Here is a 19,267-nt window from a genome sequence, read left to right on the forward strand (position 1 = left end):
ATTAAGCTCACTGACTTTCTGGAATGCCCATGAGAGCTGATGCATATAAATCACACTGGCATGAGATGGAAACACCCCACCAAACTTTCTCACTCCTGTTCAGTTAAATCTCAATTTCTTTACACACTAGCATAATTTATTTCACTTAAGGAAATGAAGATCCAGAAATAACAAATACAAAATTTAGAACCTAAACTGTATATTTGGTGATTTTAACTACCATTATCTTGTATAAATTATTTGGACTTAGAATTACAAGTCAATGAAAACTTAAGAGACTTCCTCTTACTGTCAGAAAGAACTGCATCTAAATCATTTTACACAAACAGGTGTCCACTGTCAGGTTCTAGAATGAAGAGAAGATAAACTCCCTGTGGTAAACCTTTTACTTTCTAATAGCTGGCTGCCTTAAGTAGCTCTTACACATCTTAAATACTTTCTAGAATAAGATGTACTTTTTGGTTTGTAGTAATATAGCCACTGACTATTCTCTATATGCTCTAGTAATTGTGAATACTTTTTTCCTATACTGAAGTCAGTTGCTTATTTATTGTTTGTCAGTAAATATGAACTACACCCTTTACATGGTGGTCTATATTAAGCAGCATCATTAAAACCAGAATGTCTGCATAATGACAATACTTCTTTAAAGCAGCACTAAATGTAGTAAAATTCCAATACAGTAATATTTAAAGAATTATTTTCTTTCCCTTCTAAAGAAGATTTCGAACTGCACTTCAAGCTCATGAAGACACTCATCATTCACAAAGGTTCACTGTCTTTATATAAACCCTTATCATGTCTTAGACATTACTTATTCTGAGTTTTTATCTTGCACTTCAATGATCTCATATTATATAGTATACTAATTTCTATTTAAGAAAATATTTTCCTAAATGTTTATTTCATTTACCTTTATTTGTCTAATACTTGTAGCATCCTCACTGATATAACCCAGCCTGAACATTAAAGTCACTCATTCATACATTCATGTCCTCGTTATTGCATGAAGACATTTTATTGAATCCAGACTTTGAAAAACATATCAGATGTGGCACTGTGGAGGTTATAAGCATATATAAATCATGGTACTTGCACTTATCATCTTACATTTTAGAGATGGGAATAAGAGCAAAGAGAAACAAACAACAGGTCTGGATCCCTTTCTATTCCCAAATCTTTATATCCATGTCCCTCCGGCTTCATTTATATTCCGCAACCCCAACTCTTGGGCCAAATCACAACTCACACTTTAGTTCCCAAAATATACCATACCCATACCTTGGTAACAGTCCTTCAATAGTTTATATTGTGTACCTGCCCCTGAATCATATTCCAAATCCTTTTAGTCACAGAAAATAAAAAATAGTTAATAGCCATTATTAACAGAGACATTCTACACTCTTGAAATAACCTTAAGACATAGTATTTCGTGGACTTTAACCCTTCAAATAAAGTAGTAACAATATTTTTGTAGTTAAAAAAGTTCTACAAAGATACAGTAGGAATATTCAAAATCGGTTCTTTTGTTTGCAAATACACTAATATAAAAAAGGACAGAGGGGTGGAAGGAGGGAGGGAAAGATGAAGGGAAAAGAGAAAGCAAAGAGAAGGCAGCAAAGAAATGGAAAGGAGTTAAGATAGCTTCTCCCACTATCTGTGTTAAGATCTGGCCAGATGAAAGTTTGTTGTTTGATTTTTGAATATTAAGTGTGCAATTTAGGAATAATGTTACTTTACCCATATACTTTAGTACCTGACACTCATTTCAGCTGATGCCTATTACCATGGCACCTTTGTTGAGAGAAGCAGATATGTAGCTTACTGAAGAGCATCATTACTGATCTCCATAGATCAAGTAGAAGAGGAATGCACTTGGCATCTTCTCCTTAAAAGATTAATGGCTCAGTCTTCACGTCCAGCCCAATTTATAAAACCTGAGGCACCAAGGCCAGGGAATAAAAATCAATTTTTGATGTTTGATCTCACACATTAACCAAGAGGGCTACTTATCCTTGTTTTTTCTTATCATTTAATTCCTTTTTTATTTTTAATTTTATAAATCTTTTTGAAAATTCAGTAAACATTTTTTAAAATGCAATGCTTTTCATGTGTCTTTTGCTAGAATATTATTTTTAACTCACTGTGACTAAAAAACCAGAGCTAGATATTTTAATAACCAAGAGCATATCAAATATTATTATAATCATATACAATCAGTTGTAATGTTGAATTTTGTATGTCACATTACTTGTATATAGCATTAACTTTAGATAAACACATACGGTCATTCCATAAAAATGTAGAAGTAGGTATTTGTTTCTCATTAACAGAACTAATTTGAAAGCAATAGGAGGTCTTCATAAACAAGCTGGAGATTTAATATTTTTATCACATTGCCTTATACTCCTATTGCTACGAATTTAATGAACAAATTAAATATAATGAAGTTATGTCATCATAGCATCCTTGGTTAAAATATTAAAAATTGAGTTTTATGATGTTTTGGTTTAAATATCACTTTGGGTATACATATAACAACCAAGGATTGAATCTGATCTCTCAGGTCATGTTCTAAAGTTTTGCATGCATTTATATTGAAGGCCTTTGACATCAGTGGAAGCTTCTAAAGTATATGGGTAAAGTAACATTATTCCTAAATCGCACACTTAATATTCAAAAATCAAAAAAGCAAACTTTCATCCAGCTGGATCTTAACACAAATAGTGGGAGAAGCTATCTTAACTCACATTACACAGGAAAAAAATCAAACCTGCCACTTAATCTCAGTATCTGCCTTATTTATCACTTTTACATTATGATACAGAAAACGCATTTGGCTTAGAGGTATTAAGTAGCTATGTGACAACTATATCTGTAAACAGGAGAACAAGGTCTCAGAACTTCTGCCAAGCAGAGCAGCATTTTATTACCACACTCCTAAAATAATTATATCATTAAAATAAAAATTGATTTTGAGACAGGTCATTGACTTTTCTCATGTCTCTGGAGCAGAAGGAGTTATGAATTTTCCAACTGTCCCACATTTCTAGCTCTTCTCCCACACTACTCAAACAAATAAAGTAAATCCCAAATTAATAAAAGTTTTCCCCTAAAATTAGAATTTATATAGCATGGATCTGTCACCACTATTTGATGGTGGAAAAAAAAGTCACATTTGCACTTCAATACATCAATCTTAAATCTGACATACACAAAAAGAACTGAAAAAAATTTTATGTCACCAAGTATAATCACCAGAGAAAATTGTTTTTAAGATTCAATAAATATTTCTATTTTGAATAGTTTCACTTTGTTACAATACTTATATAGTTAAGTGTTTCTCTTTTATGTGGTCAGTATCTCAAAGATCCATGTTAAGTACTTGTTCCCCCTGTACCTACTGGAACTCCCATAGGTATGCTCAACTTCCTGTGAAAGCGGCAGACAAAGAAATCAAAATATCTGCCATTTGCCAGAAATTCACCCAGATTATGAAAGCCACTACATCATAATCCTGGCTCTAGGCTTTTCTCCATTAACAAATGGCCACCAAAAGGAACATGTGAAATAATGAGTCAACAGAGAAATACTATTTTTTCATATTGTCTACAACCACATCAATGACAGATACAACAGCTGTGCAATAACCAAAAAGTTCTAGAACCAAGAGGCTCAGGAAAATTCCTTTAACTCCCAACCCTGCATCATCCCCTTGTCCATGCACAAATACCCCTCAAGTCCTCCTCAGACTTTCATCCAAGGGAAGGGGGAAGCTCATGAGGGCAAACTTATTCTCTACTTCCCTGGCATGTGACCTTTTTCATTAGATAATCAGTATGAGTTGGAAGCCTCTTAACCTAAAGGACTGAGAATGGTTGCACTAGCCACATCTATACCATTTCATCCCCTCCTTTCTGAATTCAAAAAATACTTTTGTTTAACCAATTCTTGATCATCACAACACCTTGCAATAGCTTCAAAAATTCTGTAACCCTACATAAAATGTGAGCATGGCAAGGCTTTGCATTATCAGTCATTTATTAGACAAAATACAACTCCATACTGGTAACAGTATTTATCAATTGCCTCATACATTTCACTCACTCCAAATGTCAACTGAAAATGATGACGTCTTATAACACAAAATTTTCTGTAAATTTCAACATTATTCTATTTAGCAGCTCCTTTACTATTACATTCTACTTCACCTCTATATTTTCTCCTAACACATTAGGATGCTTCCCCATAATATTTTATTAACTCTAGTGCTTTCTTTAAATATCTACAAAATAATCCAGCAAATCAGCTGAAGTACAACCCTCAAAAGAATCTGCCCTAAGCACAGCTAATACTGAAATGTTAACAGTAAAGTTAACATGAAAATAAATCACAATATTTCCATGAAAAAGTTACAACGACACCTTTAAAAAAGAATGTTGAAAATCACACTACAAAATGAAAACTATAAGCTTTTGGGATTGGTCCTCAATTTCATAATAATTGATGCTATAAACCACATTTTTTTCAACGTATTCCCACCTTTCTAATTCTCTGTATGCTCCATTCATTTAAAAATATGTCTGCAATACTTCCACAAGGTGAGCCCCCATTAATTCTCAATCTCTTCAGAAATGGCACAGATGTGAATATAGCACCATCATTTCAAGCCATAAAAATGAGAGTAAAGGAAGATACACTGCTTACCAGAGCCTCTTTTGGTCACTACCTTCAAACTCTGAGTAAAAGTAGCATATAAGAGAATCAAGTGTGGAATCGGAGCTTTCATCTTCCGGCTTTTAAAGGCTGTTCCCTAAAGCAAAGATAAAAAGAAAAAAACATACATTTTAAAAAATATGTAGTAATATGTTAAGATTTTTGTTCAACTTTTGATCATGCACGCAATAAACATCATAAAAGTAAAGAATATGAACAGGATCTGTATTATGTTTTCCTATATGTTGTAGTTGCTAAGTAAAATCCAAACCAGTAGTGCCAAAATTATGTCTCTATAGGGACCCTAAAATATTTTAAAATCTTAAGATTCCCTTTAAGGTTTAGAATTTCTATTTAGACTAACTCTATTTAAATAAGTGGAAACAATCCCTTCAAAAGGATCGTATCACTTACAATTTATGTTTAATATAAATTGCCAAGCACTGACATTTTTTAATGTTCCATCATACAATAGAATATTATTGTACTCTGTATCATTCCTTCCAATCAAAAAGGAATAATAAATTCTATGCCTTTAAAGATTTAATTATAATTTTACAATTCTCTTTCAAAAAGCTTTACTAAAAGATACTTCAAGAGAATTTTAAGACTCTTGTCTGTCTCTGAAAGCTACAGAAAAATACATTACTTCTTCCTATTACAAGGCTCTCAGAGGGATACTAGAAGGGACATTAGCCTAGTGTTTGGATTTCAAAGGGGGATAGATTTCATTTGAAATTAAATGAAATGAAACACTGTCTTTCTTGGAAAATCATCCTTTTATTTTTGTATAAGACTGAGATAGTAGAGGTGAAAGACTGAATTTCAAAAAGTAGCAAGTCAGAACACAGTTCAAATATATTGTCAATCCATGACAGCACAAGTTTCTCTGCAAGACAGTTGAGGACTGATCATATTCAGCTTTCAATCACTATGACTTTATTAAAAATGAGGAAGCTGAAATGGTAGTTTGACAGTCACATATTTTGCTCTCCTACTGCCTCAAATACCTCTGAATATTTTTAAATGATTAATTCATTTGCATTAATAAAAGTCTGTTAAGACACATTTTAATTCACAAAACAAAATCACTATCTATTCACTTGCAGTAAGGTGATACCATCATCATTTTAGTCAAAAAGTCAGTGAATTTTTAACACAAGCATTGAGAATAAGCTATTTTAACTCCAGCTCCTTTAAATGACGACAGCTTGTTTCAGTTTTCTAACCAAGGACCCTAAGTTTGCATAAAGACATAAATGAAACCTAGTCCGAAAAGCTAACTCATCAAACACATCTGACGAACTGCCACAGTACAGTGCAACCTGAGTCATGCATTCCTAAAACCTGAATCCCATTTTCCAGGCACTGCACTAACTGGAGCTGCAGGAAATCTTCAAGTTGATATCTTCAGCCTTCAGGTTAGCAGTGAGAATCAGTTCCTCTCTCAGTGTGAGTTTAATCAGTGCTACCCAAGAAACTCCAGGATCCAACTATATACTGTACGACTTTCCAGTTAACTATCTTATTACCTTACTCTTGTTCAAAATAATATTTCCTCACTCATTTCATTTCTATAAGGCACACAGCTAGTTTGAAATTTTATTTTTTAAAACTAAATCAGTTTGGAAAGCATCAAGTTGGCAACATCAAGATCCTTAATTGAATCTCTTGATATGCTGTGTATTAGGGGAAAAATATGTAGCATATCACAGATTCAACAACTTGAATAAAACATTCACATCTTGGTCAATGTACAATAATCTTTACAAACCTCAATATAATTTATTATATCTTATCTTGAAAGACAGATAAAAAATATCCAGTCATAGACACCCAAGCTTTGCCATATTTGTTGCATAATTAAAATCCTTACCCACAAATCACAATGCAAAGTATATATAAATATAGTGATGTTCTTATGTACGTTCTTATTGTCACATGGTGGGCTCATCCTATCAATTACCTCATTTCAAGTAGCTTCAAATTATGAATAGATGGACCTGAAATCATCTGCCTATTTCCTGTTATACCATCACCACTTGATTTCATTTAAACCACTACTAAACCTTACACAGAATGAACATATTACATTGGTTATGAGCAATCAGTCAGTGTAGGTTCTTATCCCAGTTTCACAACCTATTAGCTGTGTCATTTTGGGCAAATAACCTCTCTGAAACTAGTTTCTTCATTTGAAAAATAGGTATCATTACAGTATATAGCATAGTACTAGAAGAGCACTGGCACATACAACAGTCAATAAATGAAAGCTGCTGTTGTTACTGTTTTCACTGCAGTTGACTGTTGCTGCCATTATTGTCAACACTATAGATGCAACTCACATCCTCTCACCTTGACATTTTCTGTATATACCAGCTTTCTCTACGTCTTCTCTCAAGCTATCAGTTTATCTGTTTAATTACAATGTCTTTATTTTCCCAGACTTGAAGTTCCACCAGGGTGAATGTGTTTTATCCATCTCTTTATTTCTAAGGCTCAGTAAATTTTAGCTACAAAAGTGAATGAATGAAAGAATGAATGTGGCTGCTAATACATGCAGTTGAATTTTGGCATTCAAACTCATCATTTGGTAAATACTTATTAGGCATATACTAGTTACAAGATGCTGTGCTACAGCATAGTGGGGACACAAAGACAACGTGATCCACTCTAATAAAGAAGGTCCATAGACCAATAAAGGAGACAAACACTTACCTACTTAATTAGACTGGCCCTATTGCCATATGGTGAGTATAATGTGCTGAGGGAGTAGAGGGAAAAAGCTATTCTGCTTCAGGTTGGGTCTGCTGAAGTCACAGCAAAGAGCTTTCAGAGGAAGAGGCATTTCAGGTCATAAAGGAAATATTTTTTTAAGGCAAAGGGACTTCTGGGTCTAGGATAAAGTATAACTGAAATTGTCCCTCTGGTCGGCAGAATAATGCCCACCTGCAAACATATTTACATCTTGGAACCAGTGAATCTGTTACTTCACATGTCAAAGGGATTTTGCAGATGTGGTTAAATTAATGATTTTGAGATGGGATATTATCATTAAGGTGAGACCAATGCAATAGCAAGCATCCTTATAAAAGGGCAGTAAAAGAATGATATTCATACAGAGAAAACAGAAGGATAGAGGCAAAGGTCAGAGATTGGAGTGATGCACATTAAAGATGGAGGAAGGGGATATGTGCCAAGGAATGACTTTGGCCACAAGCAGGAAAAGGCAAGGAAGCAGATTATCCCCCTAGATCTTCCAAAAAATATGCAGTCATGCCAACACCTTGACTTTAACCAAGTGAGTCCAATGCATTTTGAACTTCTAACCACCAGAACTCTAAGACATTAAAATTGGGGCTGTTTTAAGCCACTAAATTTGTGGTAATCTCTCACAGGAGCAAAATGAAACTAATACAGAAAGGATGTGAAATGGCAGGTTCTAGTAGGGAAGTGTAAATAGATCACAGGTTGTAGGCTGCAGTGACAGAAATTAAAGATGTCAGGGGTGCCTGGGTGTGGTTCAGTCAGTTGAGGGTCTAATGCTTGATTTCAGCTCTGGTCATAAGCTCATGCCCCTCCCTCACCTCTGCTGGCACACACTCTCTCTCTAAAAAGATAAAAAAAAATATATATTTTAAGAAAGAAATTGAAGGTACTAATGTGGGATTGTTAATAGCAAGATATGCTAGGTAAGAATCTGGGACTTTTCCTTCATGCCCCCTACAGTGTTTTTCACTCATATACTGTCTAATTTCATTTAAGAATATTTCATGCAGCTTCACTTTCTTAATCTTTTTTATCATGAAAACATTACGTATACTGAATGTTTCTTCAGAATATACATGACAACTCACCTAAAATTCTGACCGATTTTCTTTTCACACAATTCTAAGAATTCTTTGCAGTATAGACAACAAAGAACCAATGGAAGCTTGTAAATGAATAATCTTAACTGTTTTAGAAAGCATAGTTTGTAGGTGGAAGCAACTACTTAGCAGACAATGGTATAGGAAGATGAAGGTCGGCCTTAATTTAGTAGAGGTAAATGCTGAAAAAAGATAATGTATTTGGGAATAAATACAGTTCACAGATATTAAAGGAAGTGGCAAAAAAATAAAAAAATAAAGGAAGTGGCATTAAAAGCAAGTTTGAGAGTGGATATGAGGCATTTATTTTAAGCAACCAGGTCTATTATGATCTTATTTACCAATATATAAAAATAGAAAAGACATTTTGGGCACTGATGGAGAAGTACTTAAAATTATATTTAAGGCACATATATTTTGAACAGTCTGTGTAATCTCCTACTAGAATTGTCTTGTAGTTAATTAAAATATTAGCCAGAAGCTCAGTGTAAAGATGGAAGATGATAATACCATAATTTTAGCTTAAGTTAAATACATGAATACAATAAATGGGAATGAAGCATAGAAAACAAAGAGGAGAAGGCTTACAAATATTTATGAGATAGCAAAGGGAATCAAAGGGAGAAGGGGAAAATTAGGCAGTAAAAGGAGAGCTTATGTATTTTAAGGATAAAAGAGAAAAATCTAGCTTTTAGATTTAAGATACTGCCAGTGGTACTGGCTACTACTTTGATTAAATAAATGGGGGCATAATCAGAAAATTTAATGAGGAACATAAGTTTCATTCATTTGTTCCTAAATGACAGGATGTAGAGTCCACAGTTCAGAGTTGAGAAGTTGAGGGATAACTGTAGTTGAGAATGGGAAAGATCAGAACTTATATGTAAACAGAAGCAAAGAGAAACAGAACCAGAGGAAGGAGGTAAATCTAGAAAGGAGAGATATCAGTATGGGCAAGTTGGGACAAGCTTTAAAAGTAGAAAGGGAGAAAAAAGTATATATGGATGTATATAAATTTCAATTTTGAAGTGAAAAGGAAGGAAGTAGAACTGGTTTGTTTTATTCTACTTTCATCATAAAGCATAGAAAACTGGTTTTAAACTGAAAACTAAGTGGGGTAGGAGTCTTACTTCTAGCAACTTCATCTCTAAGTCCTAGTTTTCTCATCTACAAAATATGGGTATAAATATGTGAGATATTTATTTCTAGAATTTATGAAGACATCTATACATTTACTTTAAATTTGAGTGCTTACCATATTTCAGATACTGTCTTAAGTTTTAAGAATACAAAACCATTAGGAAATGGTCACTGTAGCCAAGGAAGAGACCTGAAAAATCAATGATTATACTAAAGGGATAGGTATTAGAAGAATTCTTAAGTCTATGGAGTGTGCTCAGTGCTGCCTGGAGAGGTTATGAAAACATTCTCAGAGGAGGATGACATTTAAGCTAACTTTGGACCATGGTAGAAAGGGTTTAAACAGTGATGGACGAGATATGCAGGTAGAAGAGGATAAAAAGAGTGCACGATGCATTTGAAAAACCACTAGTGAAAATAAAACCATATACAGAGCAATCTATTCAATACAGGTTGAAGGGCAGACAAGTGTGTATGTTTAAATCATCAAAAAGAAGCATTATGTCACTAGAATAATTTTTTACAAAAAGGTCCAAAGTTCGGGTTTTTGTTTTTTAACACAATCCTAACCAGAAGATCATTCATTCTTATAGAGTCTGACTAGCAACAAAATGTTAAAGTTCCAGACCTTATAACTAACATCAGTATGTTCTGCAGAAGTTCATTCATAACCTGGCTAAAGGGCTAAAATGTCATTAATATCTTCAGTCATATGGTCCTCGACAGATTTCCCTCTAAGGTGATAATAATATGATAATGAACAGTCAAATAACTGTCCATAATGAGTGAGTTCCATATTTAAATATTATCCTGAGATTTGTATATAGAATAGTTTGCTGTACAGCAACCTGTCATAAAATGCTATGGAATGTTCTACAAACCAACATACTGGAGTAGGGGCTGTAGTTACCGTGGAGTAACCGGCACACCTACTGACTGAGTGGCACCACATGAGTCTGAAAAGTTGTAGAGAGAAACCTGTATAGATACAGTTTGTTTCTCATGAAATCTGAACCACATCCTTAAGTGGGTGAGAAGCCAGTGGAGTTTACAGAACTGAATGTCATAACCAGGTTTGTATTATAAGTATCAAACTTCTATCTAATATAATAATAAATAAGACCAATAATTGAAATAAAATCAAAAGTGAAAAAGAGGATATAAATACATGATGATCCTTTACCTCTTTGATTAGGTTTATTCTTAGGTTTCTTATGGTTTTGGGTGCAATTGTAAATGGGATTGACTCCTTAATTTCTCTTTCTTCAGTCTCATTGTTAGTGTATAGAAATGCCACTGATTTCTGGGCATTGATTTTGTATCTTGCCACACTGCCGAATTGCTGTATGAGTTCTAGCAATCGTGGGGTGGAGTCTTTTGGGTTTTCTCTGTACAGTATCATGTCATCTGCGAAGCGGGAGAGTTTGACTTCTTTGCCAATTTGAATGCCTATTATTTCTTTTTGTTGCCTGATTGCTCAGGCTAGGACTTCTAGTACTATGTTGAATAGCAGTGGTGAGAGTGGACATCCCTGTCGTGTTCCTGATCTTAGGAGAAAGGCTTCTAGTGTTTCCCCATTGAGAATGATATTTGCTGTGGGCTTTTCGTAGATGGCTTTTAAGATGCTGAGGAATGTTCCCTCTATCCCTACACTCTGATGAGTTTTGGTCAGGAATGGATGCTGTATTTTGTCAAATGCTTTCTCTGCATCTATTGAGAGAATCATATGGTTCTTGTTTTTTCTCTTGTTGATATGATCCATCACACTGATTGCTTTACAAGTGTTGAACCAGCCTTGCATCCTAGGGATAAATCCCACTTGGTCATGGTGAATAATCTTCTTAATGTATTGTTGGATCCTATTGGCTAGTATCTTGTTAAGAATTTTTGCATCTGTGTTCATCAGGGATATTGGTCTATAATTCTCCTTTTTGGTGGGGTCTTTGTCTGGTTTTGGAATTAAGGTGATGCTGGCCTCATAGAACGAGTTTAGAAGTATTCCATCTCTTTCTATCTTTCAGAAGAGCTTTAGCAGAATAGGTATTATTTCTTCTTTAAATTCTTTGATAGAATTCCCCTGGGACACCATCTCATCTGGCCCTGGACTTTTGTGTTTTGGGAGGTTTTTGATGACTGCTTCAATTTCCTCCCTGGTTATCAGCCTGTTCAGGTTTTCTATTTCTTCCTGTTCCTAGTAATAAACCTAACCAAAGAGGTAAAGGATCTATACTCTAAAAACTACAGAACACTTCTAAAAGAAATTGAGGAAGACACAAAGAAATGGAAAAATATTCCATGCTCATGGATTGGAAGAATTAATATTGTGAAAATGTCAATGCTACCCAGGGCAATTTACACATTTAATGCAATCCCTATCAAAATACCATGGACTTTCTTCAGAGAGTTGGAACAAATCATCTTAAGATTTGTGTGGAATCAGAAAAGACCCCAAATAGCCAGGGGAATATTGAAAAAGAAAACCAGAGCTAGGGGCATCACAATGCAGGATTTCAGGTTGTACTACAAAGCAGTGATCATCAAGACAGTGTGGTACTGGCACAAAAACAGACACATAGATCAATGGAACAGAATAGAGAACCCAGAAATGGGCCCTCAACTCTATGGTCAACTAATACTCGACAAAGCAGGAAAGACTATCCACTGGAAAAAAAGACAGTCTCTTCAATAAATGGTGCTGGGAAAATTGGACATCCACATGCAGAAGAATGAAACTAGACCACTCTCTTTCACCATACACAAAGATAAACTCAAAATGGATGAAAGATCTAAATGTGAAACAAGATTCCATCAAAATCCTAGAGGAGAACACAGGCAACACCCTTTTTTAACTTGGCCACAGCAACTTCTTGCAAGATACATCTATGAAGGCAAGGGAAACAAAAGCAAAAATGAATTATTGGGACTTCATCAAGATCAAAAGCTTCTGCACAGCAAAGGAAACCGTCAACCAAACTAAAAGACAACCTACAGAATGGGAGAAGATATTTGCAAATGACCTATCAGATAAAGGGCTAGTATCCAAGATCTATAAAGAACTTATTAATCTCAACAGCAGAGAAACAAACAATCCAATCATGAAATGGGCAAAAGACAGGAACAGAAATTTCACAGAGGAAGACATAGACATGGCCAAAAAGCACATGAGAAAATGTTCTGTATCACTTGCCATCAGGGAAATGCAAATCAAAACCACAATGAGATCCCACCTCACACCAGTGAGAATGGGGAAAATTAACAAGACAGGAAACAACAAATGTTGGAGAGGATGTGGAGAAAGGGGAACCCTCTTGCACTGTTGGTGGGAATGTGAACTGGTACATCCACTGTGGAAAACTGTGTGGAGGTTCTTCAAAGAGTTAAAAATAGATCTGACCTACGACCCAGCAATTGCACTGCTGGGGATTTACCCCAAAGATACAGATGCAGTGAAACGCTGGGACACTTGCACCCCAATGTTTATAGCAGCAATGTCCACAATAGCCAAACTGTGGAAGGAGCCTCAGTGTCCATCGAAAGATGAATGGATAAAGCAGCTGTGGTCTATGTATATGATGGAATATTACTCAGCCATTAGAAATGACAAATACCCACTGTTTGCTTTGACGTGGATGCACCTTGGAAGGGTATTATGCTGAGTGAAATAAGTCAATTGGAAAAGGACAAACATTATATGGTCTCATTCGTTTGGGGAATATAAAAATTAGTGCAAGGGAATAAAGGGAAAGGAGAGAGGATGAGTGAAAATATCAGTGAGGGTGACAAAACATGAGAGACACCTAACTCTGGGAAATGAACAAGGGGTAGTAGAAGGGGAGGTGGGTGGGGGGTTGGGGTGACTGGGTGATGGGCACTGAGGGGGGCACTTGGCGGGATGAGCACTGGGTGTTATGCTACATGTTGGCAAATTGAACTCCAATAAAAAATGTTAAAAAAAATAAAATAAAATAAAAAGGAGAGGAGGACAGTGGGAGTGAAGGTGGTATCTCTAAGCTGGAAAATTGGGGATACACAGGCAAAAAGCGGTAGATAACTAAATGAAATTTGGAAAAATATTTTGCAAGTATCTTGGATCTACACATACATTTATGTATGTATTTATGTATGTATGTATTTACACTTGCATTGAGAAAACACAATCACATACCAATTAAAACCTAATGAAAAAAATGTATTGTAGATGCATCCACAGGATAGGACTTAATTAAAATATCTGAGATACTGGTATGAACAATAGAGATTACTTGATAATCTTCTGATGGAGAGTTGGAGCTTCTAGGGACTACCTGGTCCTGTCTGTGTACCTTTGTCTTTAGATATGCTATTTCACAACTCTGAAAAGGTAAGTTCTAGAACGTTAACAGCAATGCAAGTAAATCTTGTCCGTAGAAATGGAAATTATTTGTGGTCTGGTGGGATGCAACTGATCACTGCTCTATATACATACCAGTTGTGGCAAATCCATTCCAAAATTCTTTCACCGCATATAAATTTATGGTTCTCTGAAATCTTCTCTAAGCTAGTTTTAACATGTCTTCCTTCCAGTTCCTTCATTAGTGAATTAAATGCATCTTTGACATGTGTACATTTTGTATCTTTATGACTCATGAGTTTTTTAACATTATGCTTCAGAACTACATTTACTATAATAAAGTTAATCAATGAATACTTTAAGATGAGTAAAGTAATTTTTTAAAAGTTTAAAGGAAGAAATTACAATAACCTACCTTTGGTTGGATTTTATATTCTAGTCAATGCTTAGTATCATGGTGTTTCAATCAGAAACCATGTGAACAACAATATAAAGACAACTTCACAGCAGTTAAATAAGAAACCAGTGGGACTACAAAGATGCATAGAAAAAAGTCTATTTCCATAACATTATCATCAATAAGAGGTAGGTGTACTTTGAGACATTAGGCCTTTCTCTGAGCTTTCAAAAGGCCAAGGCATCGTGCTTAGAGGAATGGTGGCTGGGATGCAGCTTCCTTGATAAAGGTCTCAATATCAAGGTCATCTGAAAATGATATAATCATCCTTTACAAAGTCCAGACTTGCTTAGTGTAACCAGCTACCCCTCAGAAAATCCCTAGTACAAACTGATGGTCTGCAAAGAGAGACATCAAGAAATATAAACAAAGGTGATTAAGAATAAAAATGCCTGTGTCTGAAGTACAGCTCAACTTCTTACCAACTGTATAACATGTACACAATAATACTTAATATCTCTATACCTCTGTCCTCTTATATGTAAAGTGTACAAGGGAACAGTCTCCACCTCAGAATATTATTACAAAAAATTAAAGACAATAATGTATGATTAGTATTAAACATTGATGCTTAGAGTCGGATGTGTATTACCCTTTATTATTAAAAACCACTGGACATTTTATAGGACTATGGTGCCAACTATCACCTTAGCTGAATTAACCATATGTAGTAATTCCAGATTTAAACTACTGGGAATTATTGGGGAAAGGGAAATATTCCATATGCTACCCGAAATTTCTGTAAAACTCAATATAACTCATACTTGTTTGGTGACAGGAGAAAATCCAGTAAACGGATGACCTAGCTAAAATGGAAAGTGCACTGTGCACAAGAATAGAAAGCATAAACAGAAACACTACATGGTTTCCATCTGCCACTTTTCTAATTCACCTTTCTTACACACTTCATATTCATCATGCCCTCCACTGTAATTCAGCTTCAAAGCTCATATTGAAGAAAGTTTTTGGGTTCCCAAGTCAGCAGATTGGATGAGGCCAGTGACAAAGCCAGGGAAGAAAGCAAATATATTCCATCATCGGTCTTGTGGACTATCAACATGATCCTCCCTGAGTGGATTTGCCCTCCTTTATGAGCTCTTCCTGACAATATATTTAATGGGTAGTTGGCTAAACATGACCCTTATCACATTTTGGTTTGTTTAAAATTCAACATATTGAAGAAACTTACTGCAGCTCTCAAGAAAATGTGGCTTTATGTTAATCAGAACTCCATCTTTGATGTTTGTTATATGTGGCAAAGTTTTTTTAAATTCTATTTTTCCAATTCAACTCAATGTAGCCAGAGCCATAACAAGTTGTGAGGAGAGTAGAATACTGGGAGAATAGCTAAGGCTCCATCTTGGGGTCACATGGGGAGCTTTCAAAGAGACTGATGATCCACGGACCATACTCTGAAAAGCAAACGTCTGAGCAATTCTAGTTTTTAGAGTTCCCTCTGGCAGGGTTTCTCAACCCCACTGCTATTAACATGTTGGGCCAGATAACCCTTTGTTTTAGGGGGCTATACTGTGCACTGTAGGATGGGTGGCAGCATTCATAGCCTTTACCCACTATATTCTTGTGGTACCTTGCCCAAGTTTTCACAAGCAAAAATGCTTCCAAAGGTTCCCAAATGATCTGTGGCACAGATGGCATCTCCATATCCACAGATCATGGGAGCAGTCAGAATGCTGAGCTCTAACCAACAGAAAATTCAGTTCTAAGGTCTACGAACAAAATACAATTAATTAGTGATGTTTTATGAAGGTGCTCGGTAGTCACCCCTAGGTACTACACAGTGAGAATCTGACCACCAAAGTTGCCAGGAAAAGAAATATAAGCATTTGTCCTATGTGCCCATAGGTCATTAGAATTCTCATAAAGGAAACAAAAAAGACTGATAAAGCTTTGTACTTCTTAAAAAAATAATTGTTAAAATTGAAAGACAGTGAATGCATTTGTGCCAGACAAAATAATGGCTCCCAAAGATGTCCATGTCCTAATACCCATATTCACTGAATATGTTACCCTTTGTGGGAAAGGGAAGTTTACAGCTTTGATTCATTTAAGGATCATAACATGGGAAAGATTATCATGGATTCCAAAGTGGGTCCAATGTAATCACAAGAGTCCTTGTAACAGGGTGACAAGATTATTAAAGTTAGGGAGATGGCCATGTGATAACAGAAGTGAAGATTGGGGTGATAAAGCCATGAGCCAAGAAATGTCAGCAACCACTAGAAGCCACAAGATTAAAGGAATAGATTCTGTCCTGGAGTCCCCAGAAGAACCAGCCCTGAAGACGCCCTAATTAAAAGCCCTGTGATTCACATTTCATACACCTAACCTTCAAAAACGAAAGAATGAATTTGTGTTATTTGTGCCACAAAGTCTGTGATAAGCTGTTACAGCTATAACAGAAAGCTAGTATAACACTGAAAAAGCCAGAAACATAAAAGAAAAATTCTGTTTATCAAAAACAACTATTAACCTTTGTTGAATACTTACTAAATGTCATGCATGTATCTGAGAACTTCACATAGACTATTTTGTTAATCCTTACAAATTTTCAATCACATAGCTGCTACTGATGTCTATATAAAGCTCTTTTCCCAAGCTAATACAACTAGAATATTAGTTTGCTGGTCTTCTATTGACAATATTTTAAAATGGTCAAAAATAAGTAAAACTGAGTTCTGAGACCTCTGATGCAAATGTATCCACAAATAAAAACATACAGGATTCATATCCAATGATCCACTTGCACGCAGTGCTACTATTTCTTTGTACAGTGTCTGCTTACAAAATCCCTGCATGGAGTGAAACTCTATCTGTGTATATTTATGTAGTTTTTAACTAGGCATTTGCTATAATTATTCAACTCCTAAGTTTTCACTATTTGAGGCTCCTACTTCTCTATCACAGGAGCTACACTATCTCCTCAAAGAGAATATACATTGCTTTATGCCTGTCTCATCTAGTTACTTCTTAACTCCCTAGAACGTGGCATATAGCTTTACTTGCTTAGGGTTCTTCTGAGAATTGTATTCTAAGATTGACTGTTCTTGTTCCCACCACATCTAGAAACACTTTGCTTCCACAAGTTCAGAAGATCAGAAGTCGATCGGCATTTGATATTGACAACTTTCCAGAATCTATCTAGCAGTTCTGTGTATCATCTTGCTCTTTGAGGTTTTAATGGATACATAAACTTGTTAACCAACATATGCCATATACTATGCTAGACACTGGAGTACTAGAGACATGAAAGGAAATAAGATCAAGAACCTTCCTTCATCAAGCCTACATTTTTGCCAGGCAAAACACAAGCAAACAATTACTATTATTTAATGATAAATGTGAGGAAAATTAAATAGTAATACAAGAAAGAGAATGATGTGGTATAGAAGTTAGTGTTTTCTCAAAGGTCTTATCTATAACTTCGGACTTAAATCATGAGAAAGCAGAAGTCACATGTGAATAAGGGGAAAACATCCAGGAAAAGGACGAGCATATGCAAAAGCCATGACAGAACAAGTTCTTAATAGTAGCACAATGGAAAGAACAGTAGCACAATGGAAAGAACATCAATATGATTGAGGCAGAATAGACATGAGGGAGATGGGAACTAGATAAAGCATGAACGGGTTGGAACCAATAAATGGAAGGACATGTGTTTTATTTGGACTGAAAAGTCATCCAGAGTTTATACAGTATTGTTTTGGGTTGAAATATGCCGTCCAAAGAATATGTTAAACTACTAACCCTGGATACCCATATACATGACCTTTTTTGGGAATACAGCTCTTGCAGATGCAACCAAGTTTAGATGAAATCACAGTGGATTTGGGCAGACCTTAAATCCAATTACTGGTGTCCTTACAGAGAGAGACATACAAGTACTCACAGGGAAGAAAGCCCGATAACAATGGAGGCAGAGATTGGAGGAATGCATGTACAAGCCAAGGAGAGCCAAAGATTGTTGATAACTACAAGAAGCTAGAAACAAGGAAGGATCATCTTCCCAGAGCCTTCAGAGAGAGCATGGACCTGCAGACACCTTGGCTTTGGACTTCTAGCCCGCAAAACAGTGAGAGAGTAAGTAAGTATTGTTTTCTGCCACCTAGTTTGTGGTAATGTTGTTGATGCAGCCATGGGGAACTAATATTGTTACTAATAAGATAATACACATTATTTAAAAGTTTGCCTTGACTACCACATTAAGAATGGACTCTAATGGAACAAAAATAGGAAAACAGGATACTAATTAGGTTGGAGGCTAATGCAGTGGTTCAAACAAGCACTGATACTGGTTGAGAACACAGTTTTAACCAAGGTAATGCTGCAAAATCATCAGACTTGATGTACAATTTAGAGAAAATAACAGTAAGAGTCACTAATATGTTGGGTATTCCTGTGAGTTGAAATGAAATCAAGGATCATTCCTGGGTCTGGCCAGGAAGTAGAGGTATACTGTGCTACCATTAACCGCGACGGGGAAAGCTAGGGGAATAGTAAGTTTTGGAAGTTAAGACAACACAATCCATTTTGGACGCTATAAGTTTGAGATGCCTATATCCTATCCAAGTTAATTTGATATATTACTGCTGTAGGCCTCTAATAATCCTTGCATCTTGTTATTCATGACCTTGTGATCCCCTTCCTTTGAGTGTGAGATGGACCTACAGACTTGTTAATAAGGCAAAAGTGATGGGATGTCACTTCTGAAATTAAGTTACAAAAAACTGATTTCCT

The 19,267-nt window shown here is 35.6% G+C and overlaps 1 protein-coding gene across 1 annotated transcript in view; it reads right to left on the reverse strand.

Moving 5' to 3' along the window:
• The window catches only part of IL1RAPL1 (interleukin 1 receptor accessory protein like 1), a 1,256,301-nt gene that overhangs the window by 1,158,925 nt on the left and 78,109 nt on the right, over window positions 1–19,267 (reverse strand). The window contains exon 3 of the mRNA XM_072818101.1: window positions 4,708–4,813. Coding sequence (XP_072674202.1) covers window positions 4,708–4,789 — 82 coding nt within the window. The 5' untranslated portion in view covers window positions 4,790–4,813. The remainder of the gene's footprint in view (window positions 1–4,707; window positions 4,814–19,267) is intronic.

This window comes from Canis lupus, chromosome X (assembly GCF_048164855.1).
Source record: "Canis lupus baileyi chromosome X, mCanLup2.hap1, whole genome shotgun sequence".
Classification (NCBI taxonomy): Eukaryota; Metazoa; Chordata; class Mammalia; order Carnivora; family Canidae; genus Canis; species Canis lupus.